This window comes from Equus quagga, chromosome 2 (genome assembly GCF_021613505.1).
Source record: "Equus quagga isolate Etosha38 chromosome 2, UCLA_HA_Equagga_1.0, whole genome shotgun sequence".
NCBI classification, from domain to species: domain Eukaryota; kingdom Metazoa; phylum Chordata; class Mammalia; order Perissodactyla; family Equidae; genus Equus; species Equus quagga.
The window spans coordinates 49677917-49700601 of NC_060268.1; the positions used below are offsets into that span (position 1 = coordinate 49677917).

The window sequence follows — 22685 nt, forward strand, 5'->3', positions numbered from 1 at the left end:
GAAAGACAACAGTCTTTTTTGGAGGGAGATTCATGACTTGAACGTAATCAAGGGGAAAAGATTTCACCATGGAAAGGCACAAGATCAGAGGGCTGGGAGTCAGTGACTAGACCACTCTATGGACTGGACTGGAATAAACTGGAGATTTTCAGGGTTAAGCTGCGTAAAATGAGGTTACAGGAAATGTTTGGATTGAAAGTACAGAGGTCCTTTTGCACCCTCAGTGTATTTTGTAAAAGCAGAGCCGTTGATGGTTTTGAAAATATATGGCATGCCAAAAGTGCCGTTTTAGCAGTAGAAATCTTACAGCTACCATTATTTAATGCATAAGATGATGAGGGCTATCACCAGGGTGGTGCCTTACGAGTAGAAAGTGAAAGACGGATATGAGTGACACAAGTAAAGGAGAGTCACTGGAACTAAAATCAGGGCAAGAGTGAGGGAGGAGCCCGGGGTAATTCAGGTTTCAGCCAAGTGACTGGGAAACCACGGTTCCACTCAGAAAAATGGCAAATCAGGCACGTGCCTGTTTTCTTATTGCCACGTTGGAGTTAGATATGGTGACAGAAACATGGAAATAAATATCTGGTAAACTGCTGAAGACAGGGGCTGGTGCTTAGGAAACAAAGAAGGGCTAGATTTGGGGGAGTTATTCTACCAATTAAGTGTGTCTTCTTACAAGGAGAGAGAACTCTACAGTCCACAAATCTCTTCCAGGTAGAGTAATTCATTTCACTTTTACAAAACAATAGTCAGGCAGGGTGAGTATTTCTGCTCCCATTCTACAAAAGAATGAACTGACAATCTATGAGGTTAAATAATCTACGCAAAAATCACATTGCATAGAGGAACGATGAAGAATTACATTTTCTAGCATATTTTAAATTAAACAGCAGAGGGCAAAGAGGTGAAGAGGATTCTAAAATCTCAGCATTGGAAACGTAATGCAACATCTCCCCTCTCCTGCTCATGTAGACAGATGCCATCCACGGTGTTTTTGGCCCATAGTCAACTGGCCACCACTTAATAATGACTGGTAGTGGAATGTCACTAAACTCACAAGTAGCAGCTTCAATTTTTAAGATGCACTTATTATTAGAAAGGTCATCTTTATAATGAACTAAAATCTGCTTCTCTGGTACTTCTAGCTACTCATTGGTTTTCCTTCTGTCCTTTGAAACTACTATAAAATAATTCTATTTCCTTTTCTATGTAACTCTTCAGACATTGAAGAAAACTGTCATGCAGCCTCAAGTTGTCTGCAGCCATTTATTGAATAACATGTCTTGTAGACCTTACAAAATTCTGGTTGTCTACCTTTGGATGCCCTCCACTGTTTTCACATTTCTTATAAATGATGAAGCCTTAATAATGAATTAGGAATGACCCTAATATTTCAGATACGTTCTAACCATCAGAGAATGCTGTTGCTCTATCATACCCTTTGTCTTGACCTGTCTACCTATATTAATGCATGATCAGATTCCATTAGCTTTGATGGCTGCCCTGTCACTTATTAAATCATGTTGAACTTGAGAGCAAATAAAGCTTTATGGCTTTTAAAGTTCTACTGATGGTAAGCCATGTCACCCCCATTCTGTACTCTGCAGTAAACATTTTATCGTGAATACAAGCCTTTTTCTTATCTCTTTCTCATCGCATCCTGTAAATGTTGACCCACCATGCCAGACTGCCAAGATGTTTCTGAAGCCAGATTCTGTCATCCAATGTAATAATGTCAAGCTTTGGCTCATCTGCACATTTGAAAAACATGCTCTCTGCCTTTGTCTGTCCAAGTCCATGGTGAAAATATCAGCCAGGAAATGGCCAAGGGAGAGAGAATGTCACCCAGCTGACATCCTTATCCTTCACAGCACTAAACAACCAACTTTTCCACTGTTCTCTAACTGATCGAAAATTCCTTTCTTGGCCAGCCCCAGTGGCCTACTGGTTAAGTTCAGCGCACTTCGCTTCAGCAGCCCAGGTTCGGTTCCCAGGTGCAAACCTACACCACTCTGTCAGTGACCATGCTGTGGTGGCAGCCCACATGCAAAAAGAGGAAGATTGGCAGTAGATGTTATCTCAGGGTGCATCTTCCTCAAAAAAACCCAAAAAGACACTTACTTTCTTGAATGAGGAGGAAATGACTTCCTGTCCCAACTTGTTATGTTGCCAAGTATTTTCTGCTGATTTGCACCAATCTAAGTAAAGCATCTAAACAGATCAAACTGGAAGTTCCTGGATTATGTTGCAGTTTGCAGAAGAACAAGAAGAAGCTGAATCCCAGGTTTTTTCTGGTTAGAACCAATAGAGAAAAATCCACTTTTTTTCAGGCATAGGGAAACATCCAGAAGTCTTTAAAACCCCACACTCACAAATTCCCCTCTAGTATATAACTCCCCCCAACACACACCAAATGCTTACTATAATGAGTAAAGGTCAACTAGGCTGCACAGAGCTGTTGATAGCGAGTTCTGTTTAATAGCTAAGACATTCACTCCCACACATTAGCCCCAATTTATATTCTTCAAATTCAGGCCTCAGCAAAATACAAATTCTACTCTCCTGTTCCTTCAAGGGCTATTGCAAAGAGTCAAAACTGAATGTGAAATCTCTCAATGCCAAGGTGCAAGCCATAACTGCAGCCCCCTTTCTCCTGATTATCTGTGCGAGTAGGATAAACAGACGGATGCTGTTAGGAGCTGTCCCAGGTTCTGAACCACTGTGTAAAAGGCTTCCGTGAAGCAGCATTTTCACTGAGTTTTTATTTGCATAACTATAATTTCCTTCACTCATCGAGTGAGGAGCCCATGGCATGTGTTATTTATCTGTGTTCACTGAACAGAGGGTTTCATTCTTAGCATCTTGCAACTTGTTTTCTCTACTAATATTGCTACCTTTTGTCCTCGGTTTGTCTTTCAATATCTCCTATTATACAGCGCACTCAAAAGACAAAAGCATCAGTTCTGCCTCCTCAGAACAAACTCATATCTTATTTATGTTTTCACTTCATGACTAGTCCCTCACTTCCCAGAGACCTACAAAATAATGCCTTCATGGTAAAAATATGTCTTCCTACAAAATTATTAGAGGATTCAAGAGTGAATACATAGTTTATACCTTCATAGTGTAACTCTCTGCTTCCATGAAGCCTTCTAGACCCTCAAAAATATCTCAATTATATGAAGTCCAGTCACATTCTTCTATCCTATGGTTTCCTAAGCCATATTCCATGGAACACTTGTGTCCCCAAGCATGTTAATAGATGCCCTATTTGATAGGTGTCCTATAGCCAAGGAATTTTAAGAACCAGATATGTTAATGAAAGATTAGACAGATTTCTTTACCACAGTGAGTCTCAGAGCCTTTAATATATTAATGACATTGTGAATCTTTAAAAGTCCAATGTCATCTCTTAACTTCTCTAGGCCCTCTACTACCTAGAGGCAACTTGTGGCTTCCAGGCAGCACAAGTTTGTGGTGAGAAGAGAGTAACAGCAGCAAAGCAGTATATTTTAAACTATACCAAAGAAATCTGAAAACTACAACTACCTTAATTCTTCTTAAGTACTGGGATCCCCAGAGTTTAGTTTCTCTTGGTTACCTAATAGGATTGTCCTATTTCTCTAGTCTACTGTAATGAATTATCTAGTGGCTGCTAAAATTTTAAAAAAATGACAATGCTGATAAGTTGATAAAAACCAAAGTTGTCACTTCTTTAGAAGCCTTTACTAACTCCTTCCCCCAATAGAATTGTTTGCCGCCCTCATTATCTGTATTTTCAAATCATTTTTCTTATACCTGCAGGGTATTATTGGAGTTATTCATTGACATTTTGGTTACATTTGCTACTAGATTATAATTCCTTTGAGAACAACCTCTGGGTCTCTTTCACTTCATATCCTGAGCATCTAGCACAAGGTCTGGCTCATGATACAGGTTTAATAAATATTTATAAGGGACAGAGGGAGAGAGAACAGGCAAGAAGGCAGACCCCACCACTGACGCTGGGTGAGCCAAGGACCCATGGTCCTATCCTCACAAATTCAACAGTAACAGTGATAATCCTTATGAATGCTGTCACTGTGCTGCTTTATATACACTGTTAAAGAACAGTTTTTAAAAGAGAACATAATAATGACATTCATGCAATTAAAAAACTTGTCAAAATCTTATTTAACTCATCAGTTAATGAGGGAACCAGTAAGCTCTTACAACTGGCTCAAAGGAGAATTCTAAGAACTACACAGGAGGATAAGCAATAAAGAAAGCTGAAATAAATTTACAAATAAACGCAAAACAGATCAATCCACAGAACAATAATCAGTTGCATCCCATCAGAAATAATTCATTTTCATTTCTATGGGCAAGAGTCATTTACATCATTATCCATTTTCCACAATTTACAGAGTGTTGAAAAGCTCAAAGACAACGAAAAGCAAAGATAACTCAGATGGACATACTAAACAGAACGTGCACAATCTTTTTTGTCCATTTTGAAGTCTTTCACAATTTTTCCTGTCAACTCTTAGCAGTCCCAAGAGATGACAAAACATCATTTTAGATGCTGCTGCTTCTTGTACTTCTTTTTATTGTAATCTTCCAGCACTTATGCTCAGGTTTGATAAGGCTGGCACTTGCCTGAGAAACACTGAGAATGTGTTCCCTTCCAGAGCCACCCCTAACCCCACCCTCACCCCCTAAACCCCCTCCCCTTCCTGATTATTTATCCCACTGTTCTTTACAATTAGGGTGAGTTATTTCATCTGATGACTCCTTGGTTCATTATATAAAACAGACCTCCAGAGAGCACCCAACCACTCCTCTAGGAGAGAGAGTCTAGTCCAAGCTAAATTTTCCCCTCTCAGTACATCCATTTAATATAGTCCACCTTACATATCATACCATGTTTCCTGAAGAAAGGAACTGTCATAGTTTTTTGTACCCGCCAAGACACCTGAAACAATTCTGGACTCATAGTCCTCAATAAATACTTTCTACGTGTGAAAATATTTTAACATTTTAAAATATTTGAACATTTAAAATATGTAAAATAGAAGATCAAGGTGTAGAACAATTTTAAATATTATATCTTTGTCATCTCTTAAAAAGTAAGAAAAGGCTTTTCCCATTTTTATATGCCTCCTCTTCATAACCATAGGCAGCTTTTGGCACAAGTTGTGTTCTTACAGTACTCTCAGCTAGAATCAGTCAATGGAGTTTTAAGTAGTCATAGGTTTTTCTCCTTGCAGTGTCCACATTGTAGCAATCTTTCTTCACATTACATCCCCATTGCCTGCTTTCTCTGGCCTGTGCCTTGATTCTTCTCTGCGTTGCACTCTTTGAAAGTACACTCAGATGCTTACAAATGCCCAGAATATTTCTCTGTATCTCCCCTTGAATAGGGGAGAAAACTAAGACAATTAACATTTTTCAGTTCATTCAATTATTTTACCTTAAAATTTCTTTGTATGTGTGTGAGGGAGATTGGCCCTGAGATAACACCTGTGCCAATCTTCCTCTATTTTTTGTACGTGGGACACCACCACGGGATACTTTGATGAGCAGTGTGTAGGTCTGGACCTGGGATATGAACCTGTGAACCCCTGGCCGCCAAAGCAGAGCACATGAATTTGACCACTATGCCACCGGGCTGGCCCCTACCTCAGACATTTTTAAGGAGTGGGATAGAGAGATGATACATATCCATTTAAGAGAGTGTATCAGAATCATCTGTTGAGCTTTATCAAAATATGTCATTCTGTAAGAGTCATAGATCACAGTGAGCCAGGTTGCAATAAGTGTGTAGTTTAGCATTGTTGGCACAGGGGGACAGAGAACAATTTATCTAACCTTAACAGAATTCTACAAATATGTTATCATCTATAAATGGCTGGGGGAAAAAATCCTTAGTTTTATCACGTATCTCTAGATATTCTGCCTTCCAAAGTGATGTCTGTGCATACTTGCAGCATGAGAAACGCTAACATTCCTCAATCACAATATTTATTGTCAAAGAGCATATATCTTCTCTATTATCTTACCTATAAATATTTTAATGTTTTGAGTTTGTTGGATGACAATATCAAAAACAAAACAAAAGAAAGACTATGTTTTAGTACATTTATCAGCCACAAGGTTCAGGGGATACTGGGTTTCCAAGGACAACTCTGCATCTTCAGGTTGACAATCTATATAGTGTGTTATTAGAGCATTGGGAACATGGAGCAACTGGCACAGGCCTAGAATCGCAAAGTAGTATCTGAAAAATATGCGACCGGAAGCTACCTCCTTTGTGAAATTTTGACAACTCTGGATATTTTTCTCACGCTCTAGAAATAGAACTTGATGATTGTTGAATTGATCATTGTTATCTAAACCTGTCATTCTATAAGCATTCTGACCACTGCAACTTTATGATCCCATTGGCTTAACTAAAGTTTTGAATGAGAAGAAAAATCTTAAGCCTCAAGAATCTGGGGTCTCTGATGTAAAAAGATATTGAGGGAACCTGACTTACTTGGTAATGACCTAGCAATGGGCACATGGTAGCATTATTTCTTTGTATCTAATTTATTTTGATCATATTGTATTATGCCATTTGATGTTCACTATTACAGCAATAAAATCTCCCCTCCAATACCTCTTCTAAATGCCTCTGCTTACATTATTATTTTTTTCTTTCTAGCAATACTTTCATGCAGGAGGAAGTGGCCTCAAGAAGAATTTCTTGGAGAAAAGCCCAGATCTTCAGTCTCTGAGATATGCTCTCAGTCTTTATACCCAAACTACTGATGCCTTGATAAAGAAATTCATAGACACCCAAACCTCACAGAGTAAGTAACATATTGGTTGTGAGAATAAAGTAAACTAAAAACAACTAAAATTCAATTTAAGAATTATTATAAATAGTAATAATTTTTAATACAATAAATTAAACCATCAATAAGAATGGAAGATTATGGTTAACAGAAAATTACCAAATTTTTTTAGCACTCATGAATTATAATTTTATAAATAATTTCAATAACACTAGGATATGCTTAGTATGAAAACTGTACAGAATGGGTGACTCTTCTTGGTGATTCTAACTACATAAAATTTAGTAAAACCTGGTTTGGAATATCCATGACTTCAATTCGGTACAAAAGTTTCAGTGTTTGCTGGTCTTGGTAACTTCTAAAATATGAGAATAATTCCCCAAATCGTGACTTCAAATATGAAATCTCCTGCTCTGGGGTTTCCAGAAGAGAAATCTCATTTTATCCTAATTTTCTATGAGAAAAATTCTAAGTTTTACTTTGAAACAAGCCAAGACGCAAGTACTTTATTGGAAATTCGGATCTATTTCATGTGGCAAAGTTCCCACCTCATAAGCTTCTAGGATATTACTGTTAAGTAACCTTTCTTTCAAGTTGCTTTTTGATTTATTACATTTTGGTAATTATATGCATGTAAGATCTGGCATTTCTGAGAGATTATTGGAAATGTCATTCTCAGTAAAAAAGAGCCAAATAGAGGCTGAAATTGCACCAGAGAAATAATAAAGACAAATAGGAAGACATTGTCTTCATTCACGAGAGATCCTCAGAAAAGAAAGCATACAGATTTTTTTTTCTGTGATGAAAATGCTCCAGACTAGTCTGTTGTTCTTCATGGATATTTTAATTTTTCTAACTATATGAAAGAAAATGCCAGGGTAGGTGATAGGCCTGTCTTTAACACTTTGTGCTTTCTGATAGTGCCCAATTAAATGCTACATATGCTCCTTTTAATGCTGTATGCAAACCCAGTTACATCTTGGGATGGTTGCAGAAAGGAGAAAAGAGGTGCGCTCATGAGGGGTTGTCAAGAGATACAGAAATATGCAAACATTACTCCCTGAATCCATGATCCCTCAAGGTTTGCTGAACTTCATAAATATGAATGCAATTCTAATATATCATATAGTTTGTAGCTTTATTCCCAGAGAATGTGAGTGTATAAAATCTTTGCTTTGCTTTTATGGGTATACATTTGTGTGTTTACACACACACACATACGCACATGCAGCCCGTGTTTTAGCATAGATGTCACAACAAAAGACTACATATGGACATCAATTTTGGTATGTGGAATTTGGCACATGTACTTATTTTTGTTGTATGTATTGTATGGCAGCAATAAAAACATATGGGGAGAAAACAAGAGGATCCATAATCCCAGTAACCCCCTGACTTAACAGGACTTATTTCAGTCTTGTTCTCTCTTTTTCTTTTTTACTGCCCTTTTCTGACTTTTTCTGAGTAAACAATTTTTAATTTTTTTTCGCATAACTGAAATTGACAGGATATAGATCTGCAATGGCTTTGCATTTTCTCCAATAGCTACCTTCAACCATACTTTGTGGAAACTATTTCCATCTCCTCCCTACCTACCTCATCATCCTCCCAACTGCCCCCAGCCAGGCACGATCAGGCCCAAAGGAGCTGAGTTGTGAAGGGAGCTTGATGAGCCCTTCCCCACCCCTCCCTTACCCTCTCCTAAGATCCCTCTCTGCTTCAGAGTTTTGGGGCAGAAACTGAAGGGGAGAAGGGAGATGTCCTTATTGTCCCTTCTATGGTACATCAAAATGCTGGCTTTTCTGGGGGCCCAGTGTTAGGGGCCCTCCTATCTGTTCAGCTTCCTGATGAGTGGAATCTGCTCCAGGTCCTTTCAGGGACCCCTCAGTGACCACCTCCTGCAGCACATACCATAGCTTCTTGCTCCTTGAATATCTGCTCCTAGTGGCCAGCCCTCTGGAATGGGGTCCCAGCAAGAAGGCTGAAGCCCAGCTTCCTCCTGTGGGGTCACTTGAGCTCATACATTCTCTCTATGTCTTTGGTGATGATGGGGGCTTCACTGTCACTGTTGTCTCTCTACAATTATCCTCCCCACTTATTCAAATAAGTATTTGTACTTCCAAATTGAAGGAAGGGGGATGACAGGAATACTACTGCCTAATATAACAAAACCATTGTTCAGTCAAAAATGGAGGCAAGACAAATTCTCTTCAGTTAATGGATGCAGGATTTCTGAGTTTATATTCATTCCCTCTCTTCTAAGTCTATCACGATCCCATCTCAATATTCATTACCAATGACTGAATAATAAAGTTAGCTAACAACATCATATGCTTTAGAAAATAGTGAGAGAAAGGAGAGATAAAATGAAAATTAGCTGAATAATAGAAATGTTTATGACACAGCCAAAAAGAAAATATAGTAGAGGATATAATCTTCATCTCTATAGCAGACTCTAGAGTCATGGTTTGTGTTTATGACTTCCAAATGCTCCTGTCCAGTCCATATTCCCTTTGGCTTCAAAGGAACCTTAGCTTCCAGGGTTCTTTAACTGACAGAGAAACAGAAAAGTTGAATTCTCGAGGATCTTATTTATATGGTGTGCTATACTATCCTACTCACACTTGACAATTGACATGTTGAAGGAGATGAAGTTGGGTTCCACCTTTGGATTCCTTTGGTACTCTTCCCTGCAGATGAGTGTTTACAGTTAATAGTAGGATCAGCTGTGCCCTTTTTGTACCTGTTATCCTGGTAGCGTGAAGAATCCAAAATGAACAAATGAAGTCTCAGTTTCCAGTGTAAATATTGTTGTAATTATTCAAACAATTTTCTAGGACTTAGCACCAAATACCCATGACTATTTATTATATTTAATTTTTGTTAATCTAACATATTTTGTTAATACAATTTTAAAAGACCATACTGGCATTAAAAGACAAAACTGATGTTTATATTTAAATATAAAATTTGAGGGGCCAGCCCTGTGGCCGAGTGGTTAAGTTTGTGCACTCTGCTTCGGCGGCCCAGGGTTTTGCTGGTTTGGATGCTGGGCATGGACATGGCACTGCTCCTTAGGCCACGTTGAGGTGGCGTCCCACATGCCACAACTAGAAGGACCCACAGCTGAAATATACAACTATGTACTTGGGTGACTTGGGGGGAAAAAGAAGAAAAAAAAAAAGACTGGCAACTGTTGTTAGCTCAGGTGCCAATCTTTAAATAAATAACTAAATAAGTAGATAAATATAAAATTTGAAATATAAGCTAGTACTGCATAATGCAAACCCCTGCCACTTTCTGCCTGAGGAGCCACAGGAGCATGCTTACCCTCACTCAGTGTAAACTGGGCTGTCAGAGAGTTAATGCCCCAGGGAGCAGCCCTCAACCACGGGAAGTCGGCTGATTAAAAAAACAAAACTTCAGCTTCCTCAGTTGGGACAACTCTGACATGTATTCTATGTGAACTCCAGAGTTCCCCTGTGAGATGGAACTCTGGTCCCCCTCAGAGGGATCGCTTCCCAGGTAGACCGTTTACCCTTGATGCTTGTCTCAGCTTCTGCTTCTGGGGGAACACAAACCCAAGGTCACACTGCTACAAAGTGGGGAGCCAGGTTCTAATTCAGCTAGTCTAGATCTAGCGGAATCTTAACCATTGTGTGCACATCTTTTTTCTTTTTTTCTGAAGAAGAGTCACCCTGAGCTAACATCTGTTGTCAATCTGCCTCTTTTTGCTTGAGGAAGATTGTCCCTGAGCTAACATCTGTGCCAATCTTCCTCTATGTTGTACGTGGGTCGCCACCACAGCACAGCCACTGAGAAGTGGTGTAGGTCCATGCTCAGGAATGAACGTGGGCCACCAAAGCAGAGTGCATCGAACTTAACCACTAGGCCATAGGGGCAGTCCCTATGTCTTCTTGATAAAGGCCAAATACCCTCAATGAATATTTCCCCATCACTTGAGCTTTTTCTTTCATGATTTCTTAATACAGAAGTAATTAATGAAATTCAACTTATAAGTAAGAAAACATTATTTGGAAAAACTTTTACATGTTTTGTTTACCTTATGATCAGTAAAACACAAAGTGATTTTTTGTCTCCTTAATTTCTAACTCAGACTCTACAGGGAAATTATTGTTTAAAACAACGTTAAATCTTTATTCAAGTGTTTAATCCATCTACGTGTGGGGTAAAAGGACTTGGGGTCCTTTAGAAATCTAAGAGTGCTTCTTAAAGCATTCATATTTTACTTCTTTTATTCTCATAAAATCTTCCCTTACTCCATTTTCTTCTTTCCTTTTCTCTTGTTAAAATTCTCTTTCTCATCTCTTTCTCTTTTCTGTCTTTTTCCTTGTCTGTGTTTGAAAATTAACTGTAATATTAAATGTAAGGAAAAAAACAATGACAATTAATGGAATTATTTTTTCACTGTCTTCAAATTGAAAGATATACTTTCCTTTAAAAATATTTTTATTTTCATTGAGCTTCTACATAGTGGGTCTATAAGTATAGAAAAACCTGCTGGATCTTGCTCACTTATTCTCTCTTTACCTCCTCTCCTTTTTCTTTTTTTCCTTTGCTCCTTTCTCTCTCATTTTCACTTTGCTTCCCTCCTTCTTTGATCTCTTTTTGGCATAGATTTATATGTCATCTTTCACTAGTAGTAAAAACAAAAACAAAAACAAAGGGAAAAACTGCCAGGGATTGAGTCCCATTAGAAATTTATGAACCACAGAGTTCAAATGAGATCTATTAATTTGGAAAAACACTTCTTCTCTCCTCTTTCTATTCCAAATAATGGAAAATAAACGAATCCAAAATGGGTATAGAAGTATTCTTAAGTCATCAAATGAAACTGAGAGTTCAGTTTATGAGAGTAACATGTTTATTATTCTAGCACTATACTACAGTAGTAAAACAGCATCTTACTCTGCATTCACTTTACAAATATTTACCGAGCATCATGTCCGAACAAAGTCCCACATAATGAGGCATATATTCAAACCTGAACACAATGTGATGTACATCCAGTTGTTCTAATATGGTGATTCTCAAGCAGAGGTGATTTTGTTTCCCCAGGGACACTTGGCAATATCTGAAGAGCTTTGCTCTCACATTTAGGAATGGTGGTATTGTTACTGGTATCCAATGGGTGGAGATCAGGGAAGCTGCTAAATATCCTACAGTGCACAGGACAGCTTCCTAAAACAAGAATTTATCTGGTTCCAAATAGCAAAAGCGCCCAGGTTGGGACACCCTGCCCTAATACTAGACTGAAAAGTGAGAAGTGATATAACATGGGTCATGTTAGAAGAGGAGGACATTTGGCTTGAGAGGATAGGAAAGGCAGAAGCTTCAGTGGGCAAACTGTGTCATAAAGTGGTAGAAAGAGAAAAGTGTTCTGGATGCAGAAACTGTCCAGGAAAGCATATACTTGTAGTCTTAATTTTAAAATCCTAATATTTCAAGCACACCCACAGTATATTTTTATTAGGAAAACGATGTCTATTTTGCTTTTAAAACAAAATTCACCACATCACCACCTATTTTTGAGCAATAGATATAGTTAAAAGTGCCTTAAATTTCCCTACACTATTAAAATGTACTTAGATACTGTGGTAGGTTTATGTAACACTATTAGAAATTATTTTAATATTTGTAGTAATTATTACATATTCTTACTCTTAAAGGTTGGCCCAATGGTTTAAATTGAGTAGTTAGCTTGAAAAATTGTGCTCTTTTTCTTGTTGTTGTTTCTCAAGGATATGTTGCTTACAGTTGTAGAAGCTGGTACAAAATTCATTTCTTGCATCTTGATTACAATATTCGTCATCAAAAAACAAAAATGCTTTTCTAACAACCTTTTCATTGTACCCAGGGCTCTTTGACTATGTCACACAGTAGCAGATAGTGAAAATGTATAAAACTTTAACATATTAAATTGATTTTTTTTTCAGTGAATAACACAATATGCAATGAGACATAGAATGAGTAATTGCTGAGCTATCCTGTGTTGTGCTCTGTTTCCTTACCTCAGCTGTTTAATAAAGGGAGAAACTGAATCTCAAAAGCTTTATAGACAAAAGGGATATTTTTGTGTCTAAGTTACAACTGGCTCATAAAGAAAAAAACAGATTCTACATTTAATGACTATGTCAGTCAATTAAAATATATGATATGAAATTTTTTATTCTATGATCTGTCCTCTTTTTAACTTTTTATGAGCAACATTTTTGAGTCCCTGCTTATTTGGAGTTTCTTAAAATTTAAATCAGAACCTTTCAACCCTTTAATGACTTGTTTCCTGCTAAAGTGGAGTATAATGTATTCTAATTTGAAATGGAAATCAGATAGCTAATGATTCACATTTTGGAATCTATGAATACACTTCAATACATTCATTGTATAGAAAGCATTAACTATATCTAATTATGTTCATCAAACTATAGAAGATATGTCCTTTCTGAAATGGTTCACTGTGAAAGGGTCTCTTCTTATCAGAAATGTAGGAGAATTTAGCATTAATAATAGTTAGTTGGCAGAAGACTAGCATCAAAAGAAAGTCACTTTGGAGCCAAAGTCCACAGCTGAAATTTCAACTGGATGCCACTTATGGGGGAAAATGCTGAGGAATGTGTTCAGCATACATGGGGAAGTAACATTAAAATCCACTTGGCCATCTTCAATTTAATACTAATTTGAAAGCACAGTCAGAAGTGGTTTCTCATGCTAGCTGATAAGCCTTTGAGATATAACCAGAAATCCAGAATCCCATCCAACAGATCTATGCCCCTGTCTTATCTCTGGGAGAGTGGGATTCAACTAGCTAGCACTGCCTTCCAAGACAAGAGGTTAGCATTTCTTAGAGGGACAAGTGGAAAAATGGAGAATTTATGAAGTTTGGCCCTTAAAACGTTCCAGTTGGTCTGATGACATTCAAAGCTGTGTGAGGCTCTCCAGTGCAGTCAAAAAGCTATACACAAATAACTCTAATAAGAGTGGTGATGTGATATGGTTCTGAGTACATTGAATCCTTTCCCAAAGTAGAAATGGCAAGTGTTAAGTAAGGTTACAGTAATGCTGAGCAATACTGGGCAGCAAGCAAGTTGTCTACCACTGTGCTATTCCTCTCAATAATTCTGCAAGGCCAGTAACATTATCCCACTACTCAGGTTAAGAAATGGAGTCACAAACAGATTAAGAAATGTTCTAAAGTCATGTAGATAAGTGGCAGAGACAATGCCCTTCCCACCATCTCATGCTTATTTTAATCAGCAAAGAAATCAGAATGTATTATTATTATTTCCTACAGCTCATGCTTTCCTCTCCCTAGTTTTGAATAATCAAGTTTACTTCATCCTCTTTACTTTTCATTTTAGTAGAACTAAATCTCCCTTCTGTTCAGGAGATAATCTTTAGTTAGTTTGTGTGTGTTGGCAACAAACTCTATCCCCAAACTTCTAACTTCTTCCTTGGCTTGCCAGTTTCCTCATTCTGGCCCCAATTAACTGGGCATGCTCAGTAGCGTCATGGTTCTTAAACCATCCAAAATTACCCTTACTTGAGATTCTATCTGTTTGTTATTGATATCCTCACTGATATGAAGGAAAATCTTTATGGCTTTGCTAGGTTTTTCTTCCATGCTGATTCTCTTTCATTTCGGTCATCAAAAATTAGCATGTTAAAATTCCCAAGTCAAATCTCAGAATAATTCTCTTTGGAGGAGGAAAAACATTACATTTTAATGTCTGAGCTGTGCAGAATGAACTAAAGAGTATATTAGCTTTTCACTCAGGGGGATTATTTTCATTACACTCTGGTCAGGGCATCAAAATCCCAGATCCCACTTTCTCATAATGCAGTTTATCTTGCCCAGCATCTCATCTTTCTGGAAACCTGAAGTTAAATTGAGACAACTTGGTATAATTGGTGAAATCATTTGCAAAATTTAAGAGTCCTCACAGCACAGCATAAGCAGATGTGTGTTGTATGTCATGCAATGGGAAAATTATCATTCTTGGTGCACTAATATAAGTATATATACTTCTAGGTTAGAACAGGTGTGCTTTCATTATTGTTTAATTCATTTTTTGGCATGAATAGTTGAGAGATTTTTTTTTTATAACACTACCCTTTTAAATCAACAAGCATGTGTGTGAGGTGTGTCTTTTCATTTCCTGATCGGGTGAGAACCAGTTCTTATTCCAAGGCCATGCCCAATATCAGTGGTATTAGAATCCTGTTTTCTGAATTAAAGTGGTCTCTGTTACTTGCCTCTCAAAGGCTAACATTGGTTTAAATAATTCTGAAAGTAATGTATATATTTTTCTAAAATTAAACAAAAAATTTTAAAATTAAAGTTATTTTATTTCTAAAACAAGTAAAAGAAAAAGACACTGGACATTTGGCATTATATTCAAAGATCTAATTAATAACTACTCGCGATTGTGATTTACTACAGTTTATAGGCATCCTCAAATACCGTTTTCTCACTTGAGTCTCAGAACAACCCTGCAAAGTCAGACAGAGGTCTTTAGATTATCGGCCTGATATTCTACACTGCATCTGCGTGCTCTTTTGAGACGGTCATTTCACCCAAGAGCAATAGATGCCATTGAAGTGATTAGAGCAAGGGTGCAGTGTGGGCAAAAGACTGAAGGGAGACAAGACAGAAGCAGGCAGAGAGGCTGGAGGCTGGGCTGCTGGGAACAGCGATGGAGAGATGTGGGCAGATTCCAGATGTAATTCAGCAGTACAATAGGCGAGGGCTAGTGAAATGAATCTTGTTAAATTAATAAAGATTTAGGATAAGAAATTTCTGTGACAGGATTCTCAAATAAAGCAACATTTACTTCTGTGTGGTGAAATTATGGTGGATTTTTTTTCTGCCTGCTTCTAATTTCCTGAACTTTCAAATTATCCAAAGTTTCCAAGTATTTCTTTTTGAATCATAATTTTCTTTTAAAAAGAAATATGGAGAACACATTTTGCTGTGCAAAGTAAATGAGTTTGATTGAATAACAACATATAATTAATTTAAAGTGGTAGACTTTGAAGACTTCCAGGGCCTTGAATATAAATCTGTGGGCTGGAATAAACAGCCCAATTAAACTTTTTCCTAAGGACTCAAAGGATCTCAGAATTGTTCTGTGAGTAGGAAAATTGTCCAAATGAAAACTGTGCACACACACACACTATTTTTACACACATATATACATTATATGTGTATATGTAATTTAATAATTTATAAATCTTATTTTATGAAATTTACCAGAGTGATTGGGCAATGCATTCACTAAAATTAATCAAAGGCTAAATCAATGATAAGACAGGTATTTTAAAAATTGTTTAATATTTTCTTATGGGTAACTATAATACCCTTTATATTTTTGTTACTGCTGTTATTTTTGTTTTAGGTCTGATTAGAAAGAAAAACAGAGGTTAGAATCAGTTGTTCGGGAATTTTATGGAAATGCTGACAAACTGAGATGTCAGAAAAACATTCTTCAAATCACTGAGTCAAGAAAGCAAAATGCAATACAATTTCCCTGGACTCACTGAGCCATAACGTCTGTTTTAATGCACTGAGAACACGTTTTGTGACCAATGACGTCAGTGGCATTAATTGAAAACTGCAAACTATTGCCTTACAACCTCCATATGCCCTTTTTAACTAACTTCCAAGAAAAGATATGGGATGTTTTCTCCTTCAGTTATCCCTTGGCACTAGAATTTAAGTCTTGTTATTAAGCCTTTGATTTATCTTAGAAAAAGAAATATGAAGTGCGTTAAGTGGCATGGAAATAGTAAATCTAAGTCCTTAAAGGTTGGAAGCCAAGCTTGTATAAACCTCTAGCGTAAAGGTCTCCGGGGCAAGAATTTGATGTGTTGGTTAAGACAAGGAGTGGGGAACCATGCAGTCATGGCCTAAGCATCTGCTTTACCTCTGCCCGGCTATATGACCTTGGGATAAGACATTTAACCTCGCTAAGCCTCAATTTTCCCATCTGTAAAATGTTAGCATAATAATTCCTAAGTCCATTGGGTTGCTGGGAGGATCACAAGTGGTAATGCATGTGAAGCACTTAGCACACAGCAATTTCTCAATGAATATTAATTCTTAATTGATAATAATTATTATTCTTAGGTGTATGTCTAAAAGGTAACTTTCTTCTACAAATATGAAAAAAGAGGAACTCTCGTGGGTGCAGCTCTCTAAGCAAGGAAACCAATGATCAGATGCTCCCCTGTGAGCTGTGCCTCCACATTACCAAGAGACCCTCAGAGTGATGGAGAAACCTAAGACACTGACACCTGAAGGATTCACACCTGCATTTCTATGAACTACTTCTCCATACTTGCCATGCTTGTCGAATAATCACATATTTGTTGAACCCTTGCTATGCACAAAGCATGATGCTGGGTATGAGACATGGGATAAATTCTCTGCTCCGAGGAGCTTCCAATGAAGCCAAAACAACTATATAAAGGGAATAACAATCATCAGGGTATCTTAGGCTAAATACCAAATGAATATAAACACCAGATGAAACCTAAGGGCTTTCAGAAGATGGAGAAAATCCTGTGGGCAGGAGAGTTGGGAGGCTTCGGAGAAGAAGCATGGTTCAAGGTGGGCCTTGAAGGATTCAGCTAAGCTTTGTGAGTTGCAACTCAGGGGAGGAGAAGAGGAAGGCATGTCAGCAAGGCACAGAGGCCAAGTTGACCAGGAGACTCGTTAGGGAGAACTAGAGGAAGTGCTTTCCAAAGTGTAGTCTCGAGAGCAGCAGCACCAGGATCTCCTGATGTGTCAGTCAGCTGAGACCACTGTTAACAGAAAACCATAGACTAGGTGGCTTAAACAACAGAAAATTATTTCCTCACAGCTCTGGAGGCTGAAAGTACCAACCAATTCAGTTTCTGGTGAGAGCCTTCTTCCTGACTTGTAGATGGCTGCATCTCATGGAGTCTTCACAAAGTGCAGAGAGCAAGTGAGCTCTCTGGTGTCTCTTCTTATAAGGATGCTAATGTTATTGGGTCAGGACTCCACTCTTATGACCTCACTTAACCTTAACTACTTCCTTTGAGGCCCCATCTCCAAATACAGTCCCATTGGAAGTTAGGGCTTCAATATATGAATTTGGGGGGGACACAAGTATTCGGTCAATTAACCCCTGAGGATTTATTAGGAATGCAAAGTCTTGGGCCATACCCCCAAACCTATTGATTTAGAAACTCCAGGAGAAGGGCCCCAAAATCTGTGTTTTAACCAGCCCTCTGGGTGACTCTGAGCTTAAGAATCACTAGAGTAAAAAGCACGTAGGGAGGAGTGAATGGAGGGGAGATGAAAGAAGGAGATTGTGACCAGAGCTTAGAGAGCTTTGAATGTCAGGCCCGGGAGTGTGGAGATTGATCTGCAGTCAGTGGGAGGACCCAAAGGAGGGGGGTCAAACAGGTTAACGGAAAGCCCTCACGCTATGCTGTGTGTTTTGCACAGGAAGGAAGGAGAAAAACCTTTTGGAAAACAGTTTTGTGTTTAAATATTCACAGTCTAAAAATAGTAATAGCAGGAATGGATAAAAAGGGATGAATATGAGGAACAGCATGAAGGAAAAATCTACAGGTCATTATAAGAAAAGCGAGCAAAGGTACTTAGGTACCTTGTAGATCCCTGCAAGCTACTACTAACCAAAACATGGAAGTGTAGATGGGATGCTGTTTTGAGGCAAATGATAAACTCAGTTTTATTTATTTCTGTCAGTGTTAAGAGCAGGACATGCAAGTGACTACGTGCGCTGGGCAGATGGGAGATGTAGTTAAGAGAGCAGTCAGTTCTGACACTACATTTAGGAGGTGATTACAGAATCCTGGGGAGTGCAAGCTCTGAGAAAGGCACACAGCAAGGGAGGATCAGCGAAGTCACTGAGCAAGCCCCCATTCAAGGGAGAGGAGCGGCCTGGAAATAGAGGGTGAAGATCAGGGCAGGGTAAAGGTCAGCGCCATTTAAACACTTTTGCTACTATCACCTCAAAAGGTCTCTAACTGAGTCTGAGCATGTCTGAAGGGGCATGTTTGTGACTCATTGTGAGTCCTCTGGGTAAATCATTGTGCTTGTGAATAGGGCCAACTAAGAAACCTATGAATCACAACCATCATTGGACGTAATTAGGCGACAGTAGCCTGGCACATTGTTAAACAGGGTAATGGCCTTCTGCAGCATCTGAAGGACCTAAGGATGTTGGCCCTTTATATGTATTTTTAAAATGTGTCACCTCATTTAGGGTCCCTGTCACAGTAAACTTGTGTTTCTCAAAGTTTAGTGCACTTTAGAATCCCTCAGAGGGCTTGCTAAAACACAGCTTTCTGGACCCCACTCTTAGAGTTTCTGATTCATTAGGTCTGGGGTAGAGTCTAATAATTTGCATGATAACAAGTCCCCAGGAGCCACTGAAGTTGCTGGTCCAGGAACCACACTTTGAAAACCATTGTTAAGCCTTACACAGAGGCACTCCATAATGAGGGCCACCTTAGCTAACTCAGGGCAACTTGTTGGCTGCAAACTATCATTGTTGGCAATTTTTTTAGAAATGTGTCTCCAGGCTGAAACCTCTACATAAAAGGAGCACTCGAAAAGCGTAAGAGAGCAAACTATGGAGTCAATAAAAATGTTCTTTTCCAAATGAAAGCATGTGATTTATAGCCTCAAAGGAAGATCTTTATGTAGACTGCACCCAAAAGACAAAAAACTGAAAGCTAAAATAAAGGAAGGCCTTTATGAAAGGAAAACAAAACCACTTTCACGCTTGCCAAAGTTGACGTTCAGCCCCACATATTTTCCTCATGTTCTCATATTTTAGCTTTCACTTAAAATAACACTGCCTTTTTACATACAATAGAAGAAACTAGAAACTTGATTCCTGCCTGTCATTCCAAATAAAAGGGTTATTTTCAATTATTTTCAATTTAGTTTTTGTTCATGAACAATATTATGTAAATGATTTAAAAGCCAGTTTCTGTGGGAAAGCTTGGCTGTTTACATATATGTTTGTAATGTAAAATTTTTATGATAGATTTAGAACACATTAGATCCATTCCAGCTCTAAATTGCATTGCTATCTTGTAGTATGCAGCTATGCCTCATTTCATTTTATTTTCCACTTGAAGTCATTTCATTCCCTTGGTTTACAAACACCTTGAATTCTCTTTAACTGAAAAGGCAAGGTAATTTGATAGAGCATGCCCCCTGGCAATGATAACCTCCGAGGCAGAACCAAATTAAACAGAGCAAAACTATAAGCAACATGTCCTACATCATTAAAGACAGGAAACAAAATGATGTTGAAAGGCAGGAAAGCCACTAGGAAGAAATTCAAAAGAGTGGAAGAATAGACAGATATATGAGAAATGGAGAAGAAGAAAGTCAATTTTCTCTTAGAGTAAGCCGATTTGGAAATTGCCAGCCCTAGTGGTCTACTGGTTAAGATTCAGCACTCTCCCACCATGGCCTGAGTTTGTTTCCTGGTCTGGGAACCACATCACCCATCAATCAGTTGTCAGACTGTGGCAGCTGTGTGTTGCTTTGATGCTGAAAGCTATGCTACCAGTACTTCACATACCAGCAAGGTCACATGGTGGACAGGTTTCAGTAAAGCTTCCAGACTAAGATGGACTAGGAAGAAGGATCTGGCCATCCATTTCCAAAACAATTGGCCATGAAAACCTCAGAGGGGATGGCTCAAAAAGACCTGGCAGGGTTCTTCTCTGCTGTACACAGTTGCTAGGAATCAGAGTTGACTTGGCAGCACTAACAAAACAATTTGGAATTAGCAGACAAATGTTATAGTTATTTAAATGGCAAGATTAGTGAATCCTAGACAAACATTATGATCCAAATGTCCGTTATACAGAGCACATCTGTGTGTTTTACTTGATCCTCTCAGTGGCCCTACAAAGAACACAAGACTATACCCATTTTCAGATGAGGAGACAGGGATTCAGGGTGAGAATGGGTGACTTGTAAGAGTCACATCAATATTAAGTGGTGGAACTGTGCTCAAATCCAAATTCTTCCAGCTATAAACATGGGACATTTTCCACTAACCAGTAAACCAAAGCTTATCAGAGAGCTAATTTTTCTACACATTTAGAGTGATGCTATGGACCTGTGAGTAAAACCAATTTTGATTTATAGTCAGTATTCCTTGTCATCAGCCTACCATTGATTATCTGATACGAGCAGTGGAATTAGGATGTAATAAAGTCTAATAGAACCTCTTATTATTTGTGTGGATATAATAATAACAGAGATGCAGAATTATAGATATTAATTCAATTCAACAGATATTTATATATTGTCTAATATTTGCCCTGGCATTTGGGAGTTTTGGCGAAAGATAGTTAAAAACAATATTTCTTCCCAATCTTTGAGAAGAAAGGAACCGGAAAGGTGAATATATTGAAGCAGAATCACCTAGATACTTGGTGATATAAGTAGGTTGTGCAGATTGTTAGAGCCATCAAGCAATAAGAATTTACCAGCAGCTCAGTCACTCATTCATTAATTCACTTATCCATTCACTCAACATTTAATCATTCATAGATTCATCTTTCACACCAGTATGGCTAGAAGCTACCCAGATAATTTGTTTCCTGACAGCAATCATTTACCAGCATTATAGATTTTATAAGTCTATTGATTGGGATTCAAACTTAGATTTCAATTTCAGCCTGTTGTGTCATGTTGATTTGACACAAATACCGATGAAGTGACATGACAGAATAACAGATGGAAAAATTCTACTCCTACCAGTACAATTCAGAAAACCCGTGAAACATTTATATGGCTTGGAGTTTCCTATTTGCTCAGAGTTTACTGTGGGAAACAGTTTTCTTCACTCCTTCCCAGTTCTTGAAAACAACCAACAACCAATTCATACAAGACAACTCACTGACTCAAAATGAGTGGTGTAAAAGGTACTCTGGATAGAGTATAGATTTAAATATTTTAAAAGATTATGTAGTTTTATAACTTCCACATTTATTTATTTTTATTTATTATTTATTATTATTTTTTTGCTGAGGAGGATTTGCCCTGAGCTAACGTCTGTGCCAGTCTTGCTCTATGTTGTATGCGGGTTGCCACCACAGCATGGTTGCCGATGAGTGGTGTAGGTCCAAGCCTAAGAACCACACCTCCAACATTTAAATAGGAACTTGACAACTAAGGAGTTTGACACTGGTCCTCAAGGTCACCCCCAACTTTTTCTCAATTTATAGGCATTTCTGGTAGGGTGGAGTTTATCCCTAGAGGCAGATGTTACCTTCACCCCTCCCCTCAGACAACCCAGTTAGGGGAGTGCAAGTAAAGGCCAGATGACACAGATTCTCCTCCATCTAGTTCCCCACCTTCCGCTTTTCTACCCTGCACACCCCCTCTGTATACAAATGGCAAGCATGTTTTTACTTTAGTCAGGTAAAAAGTAGACCTCTTCATGTGAAATATTGATATACTCAGTAATAAAATATTTAAAAGAGAGCCCAGTTAGACATGTTTTAATGACTGAGTCACCTTTTTTTTTTAAGAAAAAAAAAGATGATGATTCATTGTGCATTTGCATTCATTGTGTCACCAAGTTTCAGAAGACAATAAAATTTGTCCTGGGCACTGAACATGAGTGAAACACTTTAGTCTCGTCTCAGTAACATGGGTTTTGTGCTGATACCTGGATCAGACAGAATCAAAGGGTAGACATTGGTGAGCCCTAGATAAGATGGTTCATTGAATAGCTGTAGAACCCAAAGCATTATCTGCTCAAATACAAAGGAAATGTTACTTTAAATTTATTTATTTTCTCAAGTAAATTGAAC

General features: G+C 38.1%; 1 protein-coding gene across 1 annotated transcript in view; it reads left to right on the plus strand.

Moving 5' to 3' along the window:
• The window catches only part of UNC13C (unc-13 homolog C), a 351117-nt gene that overhangs the window by 287125 nt on the left and 41307 nt on the right, over positions 1-22685 (plus strand). Inside the window, exon 25 of the mRNA XM_046653916.1 lies at positions 6689-6836. Within this exon, the coding sequence (XP_046509872.1) occupies positions 6689-6836 (148 nt within the window). The remainder of the gene's footprint in view (positions 1-6688; positions 6837-22685) is intronic.